Source organism: Camelus dromedarius, chromosome 1, assembly GCF_036321535.1.
Source record: "Camelus dromedarius isolate mCamDro1 chromosome 1, mCamDro1.pat, whole genome shotgun sequence".
NCBI classification, from domain to species: Eukaryota; Metazoa; Chordata; class Mammalia; order Artiodactyla; family Camelidae; genus Camelus; species Camelus dromedarius.
The window spans coordinates 15,628,095-15,648,267 of NC_087436.1; the positions used below are offsets into that span (position 1 = coordinate 15,628,095).

The 20,173-nt window shown below is 39.7% G+C and overlaps 2 protein-coding genes across 4 annotated transcripts in view; one reads left to right on the top strand and one right to left on the bottom strand.

Annotated features, from left to right (window-relative positions):
• The window catches only part of SH3D19 (SH3 domain containing 19), a 156,209-nt gene that overhangs the window by 22,344 nt on the left and 113,692 nt on the right, over positions 1–20,173 (top strand). The gene's annotated exons all lie outside the window — the stretch shown is intronic.
• On the bottom strand, positions 1,298–8,223 carry PRSS48 (serine protease 48). The gene is made up of 6 exons (XM_010992508.3): positions 8,037–8,223; positions 7,061–7,105; positions 6,730–6,892; positions 4,604–4,866; positions 3,724–3,893; positions 1,298–1,668 (listed from the first exon to the last, which is right to left on the bottom strand). Exons 1-6 carry the CDS (start codon positions 8,077–8,079, stop codon positions 1,396–1,398), a joined length of 957 nt encoding a protein of 318 aa, XP_010990810.1. The 5' UTR covers positions 8,080–8,223; the 3' UTR covers positions 1,298–1,395.

Sequence of the window (20,173 nt, forward strand, 5' to 3'; positions counted from 1 at the left end):
TGAAGAGTGAGTTGAGATCTGAAGGCACAGTAAGAACTAAGTAGGCAAAGGCAGTAAGGAAGAGGAAATAGCAGATAAAAAATTCCAGTGCTTAGAAGAGGCTTGGAGTATCTGAGGAAGTGAGAGCACAGAGAGCAAGTGGGGTGAGGCCGAATGAGGCTAAAGAGGCAGACTGGGGTCAGATCCAGCATGGCTTCATAGGTCCTGTTGGAGACTTCGGTCCTCATTCTGGACTGCTGTACACAGGGGAAAGGGTAGAAAAGTATTTTTTAAATCTTTATTTTTAAAACACTAGTCTGAATTGTGTGGAGAATAAATGAAGTTGAGCATAAGTGTAAGTGACGAAACAGAATGGCAGTTAGGAGGCTCTAGTGGGAGTCTAGATGAGAGGTGAGGTTAGGGGGTTAGCAAAGATTTTAAATTTCCAGACCTACCCTCACTTCCTATTAAGTGTATTTATCCAAAAAATTGTTTTTGAAGGTTGACTTACCATAAAGGACACAGATGCAACAAAACTAAATTCGTTCAAATGAGAAAGGATGATTGAAATAAAAAGGGTATGAGTAGAATTATACCAGATAGTATAGGATAAAGATAATGACTGAAATCGAGTATAAAGCTTAACTCTGAACACCTGGAAGCCTAGGCAGAAGAGGAAATAGAATAGGTCATGTGATTATTTAACAAAAAGAAGCATGCTAGTTAAGCAAGGGATATAATCTTTTCCTTATAAACATTTAAAGTACTTTATAATAGAAATGACATTAAACAACCTGGGTAGGTCCAGATTATTGAAACCCAAGACCTCACCTCTTGAGATTATTGCATTAATCCATTTTTAGTGGTATCACATTGATATTTCAAAAAGTAAAAATTTCAGAAATACACAGAGCTGAACTACATACATGGATTTCTTATTTGACACCTTGCCACAGAGGAGAAGCATAAGATAGTGGAGGAAGTACAAAAACACAGACCTGGCAAGAAACTCGTAATGCAACCCATGGACATGAAGTGAGCCCTTAATATACTTTCTTGAGGACCTTTCCTTTTGCCTTCACAGATACTTGTTTTCTTGCCTGCTTCTGTCGCCGTTTAATTTGTGTCCATAAATGCTTATTCATAGAATTCATCCTTCCTGCCTTGCAAGATGCATAGTCAGGGACAAAGAATGCCATGCACAGAAGTGGCATCTTTATTCCTCAGCTGTTCACATTCCAAGCAGTAAAACATACTTCCAGAATCAAGAACCTCAAAAAGAAATTATTTCTGATTATTTTATTGAAGTCATCCAGAGTTCCCAGTGACCCTCCTTATGAGTTTTCTGCCCCTGAGGTGTATTCTCAGTGCCTTCCCTTTCTAGCCCTGTTTGGCCAGGAGTTTCAGCTATACTGCCTACTCTCCTAGGGAAATGTGCCCAAAGGCATAGGAGGGTCCCAGGAGAGCCAGAGAAAGCAGTACAATAGAGGACAGTAAGTCAAGTAAGTCCAGATTGTTGGCAGCCAAGACCTCAGCTCTCGAGATAACGGTGTTAACCCATTGTTGATAGTAGATCACATTGGTGTAGACTCCAGGAAAAGATTGACTGCATCCCACTCCCCAGCTTGTCAGTCCTATCTGGATCCATATATTATCAATCTGACATGACAGAGGCCCTCCAGAATCACCCTAAGGAAGAGATAATAAAGGTCATTAACATAGAGAAAAGGGACCAGGTAGAGGAGAGTGGTCACAAGGGGTGGAGTGTTCCCTAGAATGGGGCAGTGGAGCTGTGGAGACATAAATCTCTGGAGGGAGCTGAACTTCCCACCGTGGTGGAGGAGACATGGAAATTTAGAATCATAGACTTTGAAATTAGCAGAGACCTTAGCCAAATATATCAGTAGTTTTGAAATATTCATCTGTGATTAAAAAGAAAGAAGAGTTTTTCACTGAAGTTAAATTTATTCAGTTGAATGAACTGTCCTTATTTTTCTGTTCTTAGGTTCTTACTGCCTTTTTTAGTGTTAAAATAATCCTTTCTTATATAAAGTGATAGTAGTTGGTGGTATGATTCAATCTTGCTGTTTCTTTTTGTGACAGCTTTATTGAGATGTAATTCACATACTTACAATTCACCCATTTAAAGTGTACAGTTCAGTGGTTTTTAGTATATTCAGTGTTGTTCAGCCATCACCACAATCCATTTTTATCACCCCGAAAAGAAACCTCATACCCTTTAGCCATCACCTTCATTACCTCCCATTCCTTCTAGCCCTAGGCCAGCCAGTTATCTGCTTTCTGCCTCTGTGGATTTGCATATTATCAAAATTATGTATAAATGGAATCATGTAATATATGACCTTTTCCCGTGTGTCTAGCTTCTTTCACTTAGCATACTCTTTTTAAGGTTCATCCATATTATAACATGTATAAGTACTCCATTCCTTTTTATGGCTGAATAGTATTCCATTAAATTGATATACCATATTTTGTTTACTTAGTCATCAATTGATGGACATTTGGGTTATTTTGACTTTTTGGCTATTATGAATAATGCTGCAATGAACTTTCAAGTACAAATTTTTATATAGATAAATGTTATCATTTCTCTTGGGTGTGTATTTAGGAGTAGAATTCCTGGATCAAATGGTATCTCTATACTTAATCTTTTGAGGTTTCCAAAGTGGCTGCACCATTTTACATTCTCACTAGGTGTATAAAGATCCAGTTTCTCCACATACCTTGTCAAGTCTTACTATTACCTATCTTGATTATAGCCATCCTAGTGGGTGTGAAGTTGTCTCATTGTTTGATTTCTAAATAATGAATATACAGTAACAGATAGGAAGTTTTGGCTGAGAAATAGAAAGATGTGGAGGGTGGGGAGAAAATAAAACCCAAGTGGTCATCCTAGAACTAAAAGGTGAAATACATGAAATAAAAATTTTACTAGGTGAACTTAACAGTAAAAGGTAGATTGTAGTTGAAAGAAGCAGTGATTGTGAATATAAATTAAAGTATCCAATTTGAAAAACAGAAAAAGGTTTTAAAAATAAAATATAGGGTATCAGGGCCCAGTGTGAAAATACCAAAAGGTGTAACTTATAAATTTCCTGTTTCAACAAGAAGAGGAAAAGAGAGAAATGAAGCAGAATAACATTTGAAGAAATTGTGAATGAAAATTTCCGAAGTTTTGATGAAAGGTAAAAGAATAGATTAAAAAAAAAACTCAGTGAATTCCAAGTGGGATAAAGACAAAGAAAATCACGCCTAGCACATTACCGTCAAACTTGTAACAATCAAATATGAAGGATAATATAATGAAAGCAGCCAGAGCAAAACAACACATCACACTCAGTGGAAGAAGACACAAATGATGGCTGCTTTTCCATCAGACAGTTATGATCAGGAGACAGTGGAATGGCATCTTTTAAGTGTAAAATGAAATGTTTCTTACTTGAAATAATGAGAAGGTTGGCAGTTCTACATTAACCTCTTAATATATTTACAAAAACATACAAGATTGTGAAAACCCAAACACCAGTGGTAAGCATTACGCTAGATCAATAGTTGAAGAGGTTAAATTCATTGATAAAGGTTAAGTGACTTACCCGGGTTAAGACAAGAATTATTGTCAGAACCCTTGTCTCCTGATTTCCAAATTCACTGTTAGTTACAGATGGGAGAAACTGGATCCAAATTAAGATCTCATGTTAAAAAAATTCAAGAGCAAACCCTAACCTGGCAAGCATCCTTTTTTTGTTTAAGATCACCAGCACAAATCATGCTTTCCTGGATGACCGGCTCTGTTTCTGGCAATAAGAAACCAACTGGATTGTAGATTTTTTCACAAGTCTGGCGTTCAATGATGGGTATTTTTGCTTCCTGAAGGGTGGAAGCGTAATCAGAATCTGTAGAGAGAAATAGGAATGAAAGGAAAAGCAACCTAAAGGTGCAGGGACAACATTCAGTCATGATACACCGAAATCTCTGAATGGGAGTCCAAAAGCAGAATACACTTCCCAATCATGTTGGCTAATGGAAGAGCCTTTGTGGGGGGGGGGGGGGGGTAACAGTTAATCTAAAATAATGGGTAGTTCAAATTCTATTTGTTTGGGTTTTTTCTAATGTGCCACATGGGGGCTTTCCTAATGTTCTAAATAAAGAGAAATTCTGATACATTTTGGTTAAGGTGTGTGTATTCTGAAGTATTCTAACTTTTTCCTTTCCCATTTTTCTGCTCCCAGATCATTTCCTGGCTTACCTTTACTCCATCCTGGGAAAGAGTTGACACAACACTTGAAAAACAGATTAAAAAAAAAAATACTAGACTCTTTCCAAACTTTAAATCAGGTTTCTTAACATCTGTTTCAGAGAGAATAGATTGTGTTTAAATTGCGAGTATCTGCTCTTGCAGCTATACTAGCCTCTAGGCAGGATATAAAAGTAAATAAACATATAAATAAACATTTTATTTGAAGACTTATAGATAGTATCAATAGATTGATTTGGTTTTGTTGAAAATATTTGCCATAGTAATGTGATGCCGAGAATGTGACTATTCTGGAGTGGGTATACAAAGGCGATATATAAAACAGTCCCTTTCTCCATCCATTCTCACCTTCATTTTTCAGTTTTCCCCATCCAGTCACCCAGCAGAAGTCTGGAACTTTCCACTTCTGTTTGACATTGGGCAAGCAGATGGGCATGATGGAAGAACTGTAGGTGACTCTAGAGAGCAGCCTCAACAAGGCGATGTCTCCAGTGGTACCCTGGTATTTGGGATGGAGGACGATTCGGGACACTTGATGCCTCACACCTGTATTTGAACTGCCTATTTCAGTTGATCCAAGCCACACAGTATATAAGAAAGGAATCCATTTCCTAAGGGGAAGAGAAGGCAGAGAAAGAAAGTGGAGCATGCTTTTGTGCTGAGTCAAAACAAGCTGCCTATGTGTAGCACTAAGTCTTTAGGCAAGAAGGGAGTGTAACAGACTTGAGATTAACTAGGCTGTTTCCAACTTGGCATGGGGTTGGTTTGTCTCCTTTCTCCTTCCTTCCCTCCCTGACCACTCTTTCTTTTGTTGTCCTTTGTTTCTGTGGTCTCCTTTTATATGTCTATGGCCAGAGTTTTGTCCTGTAGTTTTTCTCTGCTTCTCTTATTCACCTCTCTCATTCTTCATAAGTTCAGCCATCAACAATATGCTGAATAGTCATTGTTTTATTTTCCCTTTTGATTTCTGAGCACTAGACCTTTATTTCTAAATAAAAATTAAAGCAAAATATAATCACCAAAGTTTTATATGTGTGTCTGTGTATAATTTAAAATGTCAAGTAATTTGATAAGATTTACAAAAAATAAATAACAGAAGTTCTCTGCCCTACTGCCCTCAATTCATGCTATCCAAAGGCAGTTGCTTTCAACTCTTAGCTCTTTATTTTAGCATTTCCCTTGTATTTTCAAGAAACCCTATATATTGCCGTTATTTTTTTTCTTTCAGTTTTAGAATATTGTATTCCTACTGTGGAAGGTGAGGATTGAACCAACAGTTGTTGCCAACCCCCCGCCCCCAGTTCCTTTTCACCATCCTCCTAACCTAGTATAACTTTTTGCTAGATCAGTATTTAATGTGTATGTTCTTGTGACTATGAAAACATTATTCACTACTGGGTTATATTGGGTACTGTAATTAGATTTCATGTAAAACTTTTTGTTTCTCCTGGAGTTAATAATGTGATCTTACTTTCTTTGTTTTTTTAGTTTTCTTTGTACCTGTCACTAACTAATTATTTGTTCCCCAAACTGTCTGCCAGAGTGTAAATCTCTCAACATGTTGATACCAGTTAGGCATTCTATCAGTACTGTCTTTTTTTTTTTTTTTTTTTTTTAGCCCTCTACTCTCTAACTCCAATCTTGGCATTTTTCTTTATGATTTTCTTGGGGTTTCTCTTCTATGTTATATTCTATTTTTTCTGGACCCCATGTTTTCCCCCACTTTGTTTTGGTGAAGCACATTCTCCTGTGGCTTCCTGAGAAAATGTGCATGAGAGGAAATTATTTTTGCTGCTTTGTATATTTGAAGATGTCTTGTTTCTATCCCACACTTTATTGATAGTTTGTAAATATGGGTAGAATTCTAAGTTGGAATTCTCTCAGCATTTTGAAGTTATTACTCTATTTTCTTTGAACTTTCAGTTTGTTATTGAAAAGTCGTGTCATTTTGATTTCTGTATATATGTTATCTATTATGGCATAACAAGTTACCACAAAGCTTAGAGGCGTAAAGCAACAAAGATTTCAGTTTCCGTGGCTCAGGAATCTGGGTGCCTCTGACCAGTCTATAGTCAAGGTAGGCTGCAGTGTCATCTCAAGGCTTGACTCAGGGAGGGTCTCTTGCGTCCTCACTAGCTGTTTGGCTGTAGACATCAAGTTGACATGGCCCTCTCTGTGGCAGCTCACCACATGGTACCTTGCTCTCACAGATTGTGGTTGTGACCCAAAACAGCTTAAGACAAAATTCCCTGACTTTAGGAAGTGATTTGGTGAAAAGTAAGAAAAGTTTCTGATATGATGACTATCTTCGTCATTTTTTTTCTTCCTCTGTGCCTTGTCCCTAGTCCAAGGTAACCTAGGTTTCCTTCTGTCTGTTCATCTTACCACTTTCATTTGTCTGTTGGTTCATTCATGAATTCATTCAAGTATTTATTGAGAACCTATCTGTGTGCTAGCCACCAGCCAAAACTCACGTGCTTATGCAGTGTGCTGCTGTCAGTATCCACCTGTCACTGACGAGGGAACCCCCGCAGATGTGGGTCCCACCTATTTGCACGCTGACCTGCCAAGGCCAGCGCCTGGCAGCAGCGTCCTGGCCACCCACAACACGGCTTGAGTACACAGGTCGTCCACACACTAGAGAAAGAGGAAAGAGACAAATACAGGAGTCTAATCTAATCTTTGTCTTCTCATCATCTCCAGACTCCCATCTATGCCCACAACCTGAGTCCTCCCTAGCTTCCCCACTCCATCCTATTCCAGTTTCAAACCCAGCAGTCTTGGGCCCAAGTGGAGACCACTCACCTGACTGCAGAGACTTCTTTTGGAGAGAAAAGGATAGGCAAGACCCTAAGACAAATACACCATATCATTAATATATAATAACATATCTTATATCTAGACTCACTGAACAGAGAGGCTTTCTGCCTATTTAAATTTCTCAGATTGGTGTTAAAGGCCAAATTTTTATAAGTATCTGTGCATTAGTGGGAATCTTGATAAATACATAAATACCTTTCTTTTTTGGTGACTTACATGGAACGTAATTGAACTTTTACTTGATAATTCACAGTTGCCATCAGGAATATCAAATATGTGAGGTTGTAAATACATTAATGCCTTCCCATGATTTTGACGTTTATAAGCTATTTACTTTTGCTGAGTTTTCTTTAACTAAACTAGCATTTTGCAGTATTTGTGTAGCTTTCTTTTTTGCTACCTGTCATCTTTTTGCTACTCCTAGCCTACCCTGCTTTTAAGTCACTGTAAGCCAGAAAAATAAATGAACAAGCTTATTCCTGTAATCATTGAACAGCATTTGTACTTCCAGTTCCCTCTGCTTAAAATGCTCTTTTCCTAGGTCCTCTTAGTTAAATTACTCATCTCCTTCATGTCTTTGCTCAAATAACTTCTTAGCGAAACCTTCCTTGACCACCCTGTTTAAAATAATACCTACTGTCCCTGCACCTAGATGCCCCATTCTTGTCACAGTATTTATTACTTTCCAACCTCCCTTATAATTTGTGTATTTAATATATGCATTGATTATAAGCCCCACAAGGGCAGGGATCTTAATTGTGTTTATTGCTTGCTATATCCAAGAGCCTTGGAACACTTGGGGCCTGGCATAGAGGGTCGACTCAGGACTCTCTTGGGGCGTGGTATTCAGAAGTCACATCCCGTGGGTGAAGCATTATATTACTCTACATGTAACTTCTTGAGCCAGAAAACCTCTGCCTCTCCCTTCTCCCCTGCCCCCACCCCCACCTCAGGGGCTCACCCAGCAGAAGGGGCAGCAGGAAGAGACAGCCGGCAGGGCCCATTTTCCTGTCCTCAGAGTCAGCACCTCCAGCTCTCTGGACTCAGGCTTCCAGGGAGAGGCCTGCTGGGGAGCAGCTGGAGAAGAGGGGCGGGACTGCTTCTCCTCCTAAATCTCCTAGATGGATTCCTTAGCTTCACCCCCCTCCTCTTTTCTGGTCTTCACCCTGCGCCAGGCACTGAAGGGACCAGGCCTGAGAAGTGCAGCTGAGGACCCAGGGGGAGGAGCTGGGGCTTGAGGTGCCCCCTGCTGTCCAGGGAGAGCAGGGTGTCTGGAGCTTCTGCCTCCAGAGCCTAGAGGAGGTGGGGAGGGGTGGGTACAGTAGCTGCCTGCCCAGGGCAGGTTGGAGGGCACTGAAAGGAACAGAACCCTTTCTCTAGCAGAAAAACAGAAGAGGGCAAGATTCTTCAAAAGCAGGAAGTGGGAAAGAGGAAATTAACCTGGCTAATTTTTTCCAATTTTTTTGTTTTCATGTTTATTTACAATGTTAGCTATAGAATATACTGCGAGTCAGATTTTCTGGGAAATAGACTCTATGACAGAGATTTGTGTGCAAGAAGTTTATTGGGGAGTGGTCTTAGGATCAACCCCTTGAGGGAGGATGGAAGCAGGATAGGGCAGAGAGCTCGCTCATGTAATGTATTTGCAGAAGAGGCCTCAGCCAATCCCACGAGTTGCTCTGAGCTGGGGTGGCCCTTTGAAGGTGTCCTCAACTGAGACTAGAAGGCCAGGCCCTTGGACTTCTGAATGACTGGATGAAGGTTCCCTCCGTGGAGTGAGCATTGCTTTGGGTGAGGTGGCTTTGGCCGCCGTTCTTGGATTTGGAGTTGGCTTTGAACTGTCAGCAGCAGGCGCCCCTGGTTGCTAGGGAACTGAAAGCTTCAGTCCTGAAGAGGGGTCTGTGTGGTTCAGCGTAGCATCTGCCACAGAATTCTTCTCCGTGCCTTTTATGTTTTCTGTACTAGGTCTGTGGAGGCAGAATTCAGTGAAGTGTTAAAGCATGTTATTGCTCTCTTGCAGCTTAAAATTTTGGGAAGTTTGAAAGAAACACATGAATAATTTTTAAAAATAATAGAAGACCAGAACCTGTAGCTGTTTTGGTAAAAGTTACTCAGTTCCAACAGAGACTCCCTTAAACTAGTTTAAAGAGGGATTATTTTAAAGATATTTTTATGGGCTGAAACATGTCTCCCCCTACCCCAAATTTGTATGTTGCAGTCCTAACCCCGACTACCTTAGAATGTGACCATATTTAGAGATAGTATCTCTAAAGAGGTAATTCAGGTTAAAAGGTCATTAGGTGGGCTTTAATCCAGTATGACTGTTGTCCTTACAAGAAGAGGAAGTTTGGACACAGACACATACAGAGGGAGAAGACAGCTATCTACAAGCCAAGGAAATCTAGACAGATCTTTCCCTCACGTCCCTCAGGAGAAATCAGCTATGCTGACACCTTGATCTCAGACGTCTCACCTCTAGAACTGGGAGAAAATACAGTTCTGTTGTTTAAGTCCTCTAGTCTATGAGACTTTGTTATGGCAGCCCTAGCAAACCAATACAGGTATCTGAGGGACAGTAAGGAGAACAGGGTAACAAGGACATCTGGGGCTATCGTAGGACAGACCTGGAGACCAGAGCAGAGACCGGAGCTGGAAGGGGGCTCTGGATCCATGACAGCTTGAGAGTTCAGAGCAGGAGTTCTGGATCCCCACTTCGGTCCTCTGCCGTCGGTGTGTTTCAACCACGTTCCACGCCTGTTCATTCTGTCCCACTATAAACTACACAAGTTTGTCCTTATTTTCAGTTCAAATTCCCAAGACTTTGAACAGATTACCTTTTATTACCAGGCCGTAGGTTCATAGTTGTGGACTAAGGTCTGCAGTTAAGTGCCCTTACGCATCATGAGGATGCAGAAATATGGCTAGCTAAGCAGCAGGGACTGTTGTGGTGGGGTAGATGCCAGATTGGCTGCATCTCAGTACAGTAAGATGTTTGCCTCTTGCAATACCTTTTTTCAGACTTTAGAAGTGAACACTTCAGAAAAAATAATTCTTCAGCTACTTGTTTCCTAACTGCCACAACTATGAATTTTTACCTAATTTTTGTTTTTTAGATCTAGCTGTCTTCATTTGTGACTGCTTGACAGGGGTGAAAATCTACTACTATTACAGTTATGTTTGCTCTCCCGTACATTTTTAATGGTTCTTGTTTTATGCATCCCATTTTTGTTTGTGTATGGTTTATACATTCATTCTGGTTATGTGCCTATCACTCACTGTGCTTTTTATCAGTATATAATGACGCTCTTAGTACTTTCCACCTTAATTTTTTTTCTGAAATTAATATTGCAACCTGCAATTTTGTCCTGTTCATTTAATTGAAGAAAAGATTCCTTATTCATATCATAATTGGTATTTCTTTTTCATATCACAATTGGTGTTTCTTATTCACATCACACTTGGTATTCCAATTAATTTATTGTATTTATAGGCAATTTTAACTATTTAGTCAGTTTACTTCAGTATATCTTTTAAAAAAGTCAGACCTCAGTTTGAGATTTGCCTTCAAGTCATGTTTGGAATAAAGGTCGTCATTTTGCAGAGATACTAAAGCTCTGAGCAGGTCTTTATGTTGATTTATCAAAGGAACAAAAATTTGACCTGACACTCCTCTCCCTCTGAGGGTCCTGTGATTGTCCTAGGCCTTTGGACTTTTATATCCCTGGACAATTCTGAAGTCACTGAACAGTCTTTACTTGTTTGTTGAGTTATTCACAGAATTTCTTTTCCCTTTTGTTTAAATGTTTTATAAAAATTTATTTTTGATTTTGGCTCCAATTTAGTTGGAAATAAACTTTATTGAAAGTAACTAAGAGACGAGCTCCTTACAGTGAAAATTGGAAGTAAAAGGAAGGAATTAAAGTTATCTTGCTTGTCCTGTCCAAAGTGCAGTTCAGAGTAACAAAATGGATTTAGTAGATAAGGGAAGAATTTCAGCTAATAAATTATTGGTTGGAATGATAGAATTTGAAAGCAATACATACAGCTCCTCCTGAGATAACTGATTCAGGGAATGATTATCAGTAGTTGAAAGTTTTAGTTTAAAGGTCAATGGAGTGCTCAGGCTGTCACCATTTGAAGCCTCTGTTCAATCCTAGCATTATGAAAAGTGGGATAAGGCAGACATGAGCCTGATGTGACATAATAGGAAGGAATATCCAGTGAAGAATTCTTGTCCAAAAAAGTGAAACTGGAATCTCTAAAGCTCCTTCCACTTACAGCAAATACAGAGGATAAAGGAATAAGTTAAATGACAAGACATAGAAGTTAACAGTCAAATCCAGAATGTGAGACATACTATAAAATAACTAACCTGGTTTCTATAATAAGTCAATGGTATGAAGGTACAAAGGGAGGGAAAATCCTCTAGGTGAAAAGAAACTTAAGAGACACAAGTATGTGTGGCCCCTGTTTGGATCCTGATTTAACAAATTAACTCTAAGAAGACTTTTTTTTTTTGCTTATGCAAATTTTTATTTTATTTATTTAAAAAAAGGTTTTTTTAGAAATGTTCTTTTTTTAACATTTTTTATTGAGTTATAGTCATTTTACAATGTTGTGTCAAATTCCAGTGTAGAGCACAATTTTTCAGTTATACATGAACATACATATATTCATTGTCACATTTCTTTTTTTCACTGTGAGCTACCACAGATCTTGTATATATTTCCCTGTTCTATACAGTATAATCTTGTTTATCTATTCTACGTTTTGAAATCCCAGTCTGTCCCTTCCCACCCCCCTCCCCCTTGGCAACCACAAGTTTGTATTCTATGTCTATGAGTTTGTTTCTGTTTTGTATTTATGTTTTGTTTTTGGTTTTTTTTTTAGATTCCACATATGAGCGATCTCATATGGTATTTTTCTTTCTCTTTCTGGCTTACTTCTCTTAGAAAGGCATTCTCCAGGGGCATCCATGTTGCTGCAAATGGCATTATGTTGTCATTTTTATGGCTGAATAATATTCCATTGTATAACTATACCACAGCTTCTTTATCCAGTCATCTGTTGATGGACATTTAGGCTGTCTCCATGTCTTGGCTATTGTAAATAGTGCTGCTATGAACATTGGGGTGCAAGTGTCATTTTGAAGTAGGGTTCCTTCTGGATATATGCCCAGGAGCGGGATTCCTGGGTCATACGGTAGTCTAATCCTAGTCTTTTGAGGAATCTCCATACTGTTTTCCACAGTGGCTGTACCAACCTGCATTCCCACCAGTAGTGTAGGAGGGTTCCATTTTCTCCACAGCCTCTCCAGCATTTGTCGTTTGTGGACTTTTGAATGATGGCCATTTCTAAGAAGACATTCTGATACAATAAAGGACATAGATATATTGATATCAAGGAACTGGATATTAGATAGTATGAAGAAATTATTGTTTATCTTGTTAAGTGTAATAATAATATTGAGCTATGTAAGAAAATGTCCATTTTTAAAGAGAGAGTTGGAACCTACGAGTCCTCTCTAAATCTAAGTTAATCACTTCTATCATATTGGAGAAATGTACTCCAGTTTTCATTTCACAGCAATTCTGTCATTTTTATGTGGATGACTACGTGACCTTAAACAAGTCACCTTTCCCGTGTGGCCTGTGTTTATCTACTGTACCGTGAAGGCACTGGAATCAGCTGATGATCTGGAAGATTCTTTACAGATGTAACATTGAATTATGAATTGCTTATCTGTTTATCTGTATTTATTTATCTTTGTCTATTGCTTCCATTATCCCTCTACAAATATTTTCTTGTTTTTGGTTTAGCAATCAAGAAACATGTTGGTTCTGCCATTTTAATGCTCCCTTGCTTCTTCTAAGATAAGGAAGTACCAAGGAGTTGAAAGCAAGAGAGTAGGTGCTTTATAAGATCTTGTGGTAGCTCACAGTGAAAAAAAAAAAAAGTGACAAATATATATATATGTTCATGTATAACTGAAAAATTGTGCTCTACACTGGAATTTGACACAACATTGTAAACTGACTATAACTCAATAAAAAAGTTAAATAAAATAAATTTCAAAAAATAAATTAAATAAATAAAAAACACTTCAAAAAAAAAAAAAAAGAGTAGGTGCTTAATGTCCACTCTAGAGACTTTCCTGAAGACAGCTCTTAATGGCTTTCTGTCTCTCTCATCATGCTCTGTCTCTAGGCACTAGATTCTCTGTTCCCACATCATTACCCTGTTATCATTAAAGTTATCTTTAAATACCTGTACTGTATGCAGTAACAGTTGGTTTGGAAAGTGGCAATGTCGTGGTGTTGGTAAGAGCTTTATTACATGCCATGTGGCTGTTGCCTAGTTACAACCTTTTCATCTCAGCAAAATGGGAATAATAGTACCCCACAAAATTTCTCTAAGAATTACATGAGATAGAGGGCAAGTACTTAGCTTAGGTTCGGGCTATTTCAGCACACAATGATAAATAGTAGCTGCTGTTTTATTTTTGTTTCTGTTGAATATCCCAGTTTTAAGTATCAACTTAATTCTGGGCAAACAGGTCATCTTGGTGATAGCTTAGATTGACGTTGGTGGTGCCTGTTGACCAGGATTTGGCATCTTTGGCACTATTGATGTTTTGGGCCAGATGATTCTTTCCTGTGGGGGCTGTCCTGTGCGTTGTGGGATGTTAAGCGGCATCTCTGGCCTTAACGTACCAGATGGCAGGAGTACCACCCACACCTAATTGTGACAGTCAAAAATGTTTCCAAACATTGCCAAATGTCCCCTGAGGAGCAGAATCACCTTTGGTTGAGAACGCTGCTGTAGAGTAAGGATTCCACTTTAGGAATGCAATCTACTCTTGAGCACCCTGAGATTAAAACAGGGACAACAGTAGATATGCAAGTTTTGTAGCTTTTTCTCTGTAGTTCCAGGAAGAGCAAATGGATTCCATTGTTTCTTTTCCAATTCAGTCCATCAGATCAATCTGTTATGTTGGAAAATGAATAAATCCCTTTATAAAACAGTCTCCTAAAGAATAATTGATTTCTCCAGCACATATGCAGCAGTCCCTGGCCTTTGCCTTTTCTGTCACCTTGCAGCAGTGTCGATTGCCTATGCCTCCATTAAAAGATCCAGTCTAGTCTTAGTTCTTGAACTTGGACAAGAAATTTTTAGTTCAGCTTTAGTTCCACTAACCAGTATGTCCCGGAACTAGTCTGTATACTTGCCATCTATTATGCAAGGCCTAGGCCTGAACAGCCTTTCAGAGACCGCCTTCCTCTTCCTGCTCTTTGCCTTACTGGCCAATCTATAGTTTCCCTTGTCCACACTCACCTTCTCCACAGGGAGTGATCCTGCCCTGAGCTCCGTCATACTTGCCTGGGGTCCTACTGCCCTTTAACTAGTTCCCCTTTGCAAGAGTTGGTCCTGTTCTTTTGATCAGTAAAATAAAATGTTTTTATGTGTATTCACTTGTGCTCATACTAAATGAATTCTGCTTTCGGTTTTGACAGCCTGGCTTTCTATAGTCTATTGCTCTCATTTTGTTATTCAGAAAATAAGATTTGATACTTTCTGTTTGCAAGACACCAAAACAGGTGCTATTAGAAGATCATGAAGATGTCTAGGACAGCAGTTTCTCTTTTCAAGGCTGGTCTTACCTATTCAGAAGAAGTAAAGCTGTGTGCACCCAAATAATTACAAATGGAAATTGAACTATAAGAGGTACAAATAACTAGAACCAAGGGGCAGATATGATTTTGGCATTTTATAAGGAAGACCTTTATTAGAGCTTTCTAACAGTAAGTGGGGGTAATTTGGTGTAGTGGAAAGAGAAGTCTTTTGAGTCAGGCAATCCTGGATAAATCTGTTTAATATTAGCAGTGTGATCTTAGGCAAGTTACTTAACCTCTCTGATCCTCAGTTTTGTGTGTGTGTGTGTGTGTGTGTTATAATTGTAAAAGTAGGATAAATAGTACCTTCTTGAGTTGTTAGGGCGAAATAGGATAATTTTTAAAGTGACCAGAATAGTAACTGATATAGAGAAGGCATAAAGTAAATACAAATTCCTGCCATAGTTAGAAGTGAGATATAGATACCATGGGACCCAAAGAATCCACTTAGGCAGGTCTGCTGATTTGGCTCAAGTCATCTCAATCTAGGCTCTGGACTCTTAGCTTTTTAGCTTCTGAAATTCTTGTCAGAGCACCTAGAAAAGATCAAAGTCAAGAGACTTACTCACTGAAACTTAAGAGACTTGTGTATGAACCAGAATGTTCATTTGCAGTAAGGACTCTTCATTTTTGTCATTTGGAATTTTCATTTTTCCCAACCAGGGCACATCTTGATATTGAGTAGGGAGACCAAATTAGTATGTGGGTGGGTAGGGGGGTGGTTTGAAGAGTCTTGGGATCAGAATGAGTGGAAGAGGCTTGATATCATAAGCATTTCACTCACTAGGATGAAATATCACTTCTTTGCAAAGACTGAGTGAAAGAGCACTTCTCCATAACAGAACATGTTTTTCTAAATAAATCCAAACTTATATTCACCAGACTCAGAGTCTCTCTCCCTTCAGGGTCTAGGGTCTGATGAACACAGAGTTATCTGGCTTTTGCGTTCTTAGATTCCATGACAACCATTCCCTTTCCTAATACTGATTTTCTTCAATTAGTGCCAAATGCTGATGATTATATTGAAGCTTTCCCAGTTATGATATCATTCCTGGTATGCTGCTTTGAGATTATACCCAAAGCTTCAAGGTTAGCTTTTTTCTTTTAAATTTATTTATTTTAATTTTTTTGGTGGGGGAGGGAGGTAATTAGGTTCATTTATTTATTTATTTTAGAAGAGGTATTTTAGAAGAGGTACTGGGGACTGAACCCAGGACCTCATGCATGCTAAGCATGTGCTCTACCACTTGAGCTATAGCCTCCCCCTGAGTTTAGCTTATTTCTAAAACACATAAGGCATGTATCTGCTGACATTTTGGGGGTCCTTTCTACAGAAAGTGATCTCATTCCATCTCACCCTTTATGTATATGTTTTACTTGTTAAGTTTCAGTTTTAGAGGATTCTGGTGGGCAAATTGTGGGACAGTGCTGTGTAGTGGAATTAGTTCCCATTCCCCCAATACCAAAAGTTAGTTAGTTAATTGGTTGATTAGTTTTCCAGGGCTGCTATATTAAGAAGTGTAAGATCATCCATCAGGTCTGTGAAACAAGCAAACTTATGTCTTGAGCTGAGAGTATATCAAATAACTTGTAAGGTACCTTCCAACTATTTTATTTTATGATTCTAAAACCTGCTTTTGTCTCTTTGTTGGATTTCTTGGCTTTGGTATCTAGATCCATCCTCTTTGTTCATACTCTTTTATCATTTTTCACTTAGCATCTCACATGTTTAATGGGTTTATCTTTTCTTTTTTGCTTGCAATTCTGTACTGTTGTCATCTAAAAAAAAATTCTCAGGAGACCTTGTTAACATGAACCTTATTCCTTTGAGAATAAATTGTAATCGTTCTTTGAATCCCGCTTATACTTTGTATAATTTTTGCATTTGGGGAATTAATTTTTTTCAAAGTTCTTATTACTATTTTCTTCATATGTATGGAAAGCTTTTTAATGGTCCAGATTTAATTTACTTATTTTTATGTAATTATTTTATCTTTGCAGTTATTAATGAAAAATTTCATTTTCAAACAATGATTTTATTGGTATTTAATGAAATTTGAGCAAAAGATACTCAATTTGTTGTTGTTCATTCCGCCTTCTTGCCAAAACTCCTTCTAATCATTTTCACTGTTATTTGTCAAGCAATACAGAGCATCTTGCATTATTTTAATCAGTATCTTATGAAATCCATAAATTAACTCAGTGCTGGCCAGTGTCGGATCCCATGTTCTTAACTCCTCTTTATATACCGCAGGCTCAGAAAAAGGATGGGATAAATCAGCCATGCATATGAGACATGTTCCTAGATTCCTCTCTGGTCACAGGATATTGCAAATTGGAAATCTCTCTAATAAACACCTTCCCTAACCCCAGTACACCTATGAGCACAACCATGAAGTGCTCTCAGTGGGTGGGATGAATAGGAGACTCAGAAGGTTTTCTCCCCCAATACCTCTGCTTAAACTCCCCCATGCCTCTGCTTAATCCATGACTGCTAAACACAGTCAGTTTTAGCCTCCCAGCTCCTCAATCCAGACCCTTCCCATATTCCACTTATAGAAGGCAGGCTTTAGGATGTCCCCAGTGATTCTTGCCTCCTGATATTCACAGCCTGTCAACTTACTTCTAAAGAACAGAATACAGCGGAAGGAATGAGATGTCTGTTTGAGATTAATCTGGTTATAAAAAGACTATAGTTTCCATTTGGGGTGTTCTCTCTCACTGTATCGTGAATCACTCACTCTGGGTGAAGCCAGCTGCCCTGAGGCAGCCCTGCAGAGAGGCCTGTGTGAGGGAGCTTGAAGCAGATCTTTTTCTCATTGAGCTTTAAGATGACTGTGGTTCACAGCAGCAGCTTCTTGAAAGACCCTGGGCCGGAACTGCCTGGCTAAGCCCTCCCTGATTACTGACCCACAGACACTGAGCAAGAGTGTGTGTCTGTTGTTTTCAGCTGTTAAGTTTTGGGGTGATTTGTTATACAGCAGTAGATAACTAACACACTGCCCTAGGCTCCTCTTGTCTGATGTGCTTCAACTAAAACCTTCTAATCTTCTGAGTCCCTGCGTTTTCTTTAGAACCTAGTCTAGTCCCAGATTGGATGGTTTTCATCTTGAATTCAGTCAAGGGCAAACTAATGACTCTCTCTGGACCCTAGCTGCTGCTGCTTTAGAATGTGAGGGGTTGATTGGGTCAGGTGATTTCCAGATACCTTTCAAGCCTGAAGTTCTTTGCTTCTGTATTTCCCCAAGTCCTGACTCCCGTTTCATCAAAAGAATGAATATGAGAAATAATAGTTAGAATCAACCAAACTTTATTCACACCAGGGACCTTACTCTCCACGTTGACCTGCAGGAGAAAAGGCAACAAGCAGATTCGGCTCCTGGAGGCTGTGCCTAGAGGTAGCAGAACTGCATCTGTCTTGCTGAATCTTCACAATCTCCCTTCAAAATCCTCAGCTTCTAGAATTTCCCTCATTCTTAGTTGCCACTTCACCCTGGCCATACTGACCTTAGCCAGTTAGCACAGCCCCAGGAAAATGAGAGGCAGAAGCATAACAGGGACAAGCCCGGAGAAGTCCAGATGTGGGGTAGCAGAAAGGTCAGAATGTGAGATGGCTGACTTCTCAACCCAGGATTTGTAGAAACTGATGTTTGTATACACTCCAGGCTCATTGGTTCTGATGCAGTATGATCCCCAACTCACCACACCTGCAAGGACGCAGAAATCCTCCACTTTACACATCAGGGGATCTCCTCTCCTTCCCTGGGGGAGAGAGGAAAGATGGCTGGACCATGCATGGGGCAAAGGGAGAGACTCCAATAGTTTAGGCAAGAACTGTGGAGTTAGGACCACTCCTGGGTTCTCTGAAGCTGTGAGACCTGGAGGAAGCACACTGGGGAAGGGAAGGGCTCTGAAAGGTGCCTGTAGGATGGATTCTTAGTATACACCGATCCATCTGCCCCATTGGGAGCCTAGCAGATCATGGCTTCACTGATGGGTTTGACTCCATGCAACAAGCTTTCTTTCTGATAATAATTACTGTATGTCTGGAGATCAAGGAGGGGCACTTTTAGCTCCTTCAGGGTATAAGATGGTTTCATAGCTGTAAGGTCAAAAAGAGTCAAAGCTGTCTTTAAAAATTAGGAAGCCATTTTTAGCTACAGATGCAGATTTCATGCCTTTGTTTTTCAGGGATAGCTCTAATTTCAGATATTCTGCTCCTATGATAGACAGCATTCTTATTACTAGTTTGGCAAATAGTCTAAAGGCTGAGTTCCCTGAGTCTGAACAAGACTGAGGGCAGTTGCTCCTGTTCAGAAACCACAATAACAGAAGAATCTTTTGACTCAGGAAAATCTAAATAATGAAACATAAAGGGTTAAGTTGTTTGGCTTTGGAACATATTTTTGTGTGCCATAGAACATAAAAAGTTGGATCTGATATACTGAGAAGAGTCAAGTCTGTTGATACATGAAGCCCTGCTCTCCTAGTCTGACTCAGGACCTGCTGAGCGGTCTCTTTCCTGGATCCGTCTACACATCTGCTTCTGTTCACCTACTCACATGCTCTATCCCAGTGTGGAGGAAGGACTGTGAACTCGCCTCTCTCTCAGTGCATTAAGCTGTCCTTTTCACTTTTAATGTCTTAGTAGTATTGCAAAATAAGAGTAAAAGCAGATATAAATAAGCAAAGATCATAGCAGAAGTATGAAGGAGGCAAAGGGAGGCTGCAGGGTCAAGGAGAACCATGTCTGGTGCTTGGGGTGGGATGGAGAGTAGAGGGTGGGAATGTCAGTAGAGGAAGCTCAGAAAAATCTACTTATCCTCACAGTGGGATACCCCAGCATTGCCCTGTCCAGTCACCCAGCACGAGTTCTTCAGCTGGACAGCAGATGACAGGAGGCAGATGGGCAAGACAACAGGGCTGAAAGAAACTGGAGAGGCCAGTTCCACCACAGTGATTGCACTCCATGTGTTTCCCGGGAAGTCAGGGTAGGGAATAATCCTGGACACAGGGATGATCGTTGTTTTGGAGGCTTGGTGACCAAAGATCTGGAGCGGCCCCACCAACACATTGTATTTTCTGGTATCCTTGGACCTGAGAAGAAGAGGAGCAGAACAGGTACCTTGGGTTTCTTGTGGCTCTGCCATGGAGTGTCACAGCGGAGCCCATGGTTCTGGAGGAGGCATTTCTCTTCTAGCTCTTCCTAAGCACTTGTTCCTCCTGTAAGTCCTGAGCATCTCCTGACAATATAAATGAGACTCAGACATGATCTGGCCCTCATAGGGTGTCTGGTCTTAAGAACCAAGTGTGTGTGTGTGTGTGTGTGTGTGTGTGTTTGTGTGAGTGTGTGACAGACAGACAGACAGGGAGGAAGGGAGAGACAACACACAAGTCAACAAGTAAAAAGTTTTAAATTGTGATG

Coding starts and splice junctions, on each gene's coding strand:
- PRSS48 (XM_010992508.3), bottom strand. CDS start 8,079: ATGGGCCCTGCCGGCTGTCTCTTCCTGCTGCCCCTTCTGCTGG. Junction 7,106..8,036: donor CCTGCTGCCCCTTCTGCTGG/GTGAGCCCCTGA, acceptor TATTTGTCTTAG/GGTCTTGCCTATCCTTTTCT. Junction 4,867..6,729: donor GCAGCACACTGCATAAGCAC/GTGAGTTTTGGC, acceptor TCTTCCCCTTAG/GAAATGGATTCCTTTCTTAT.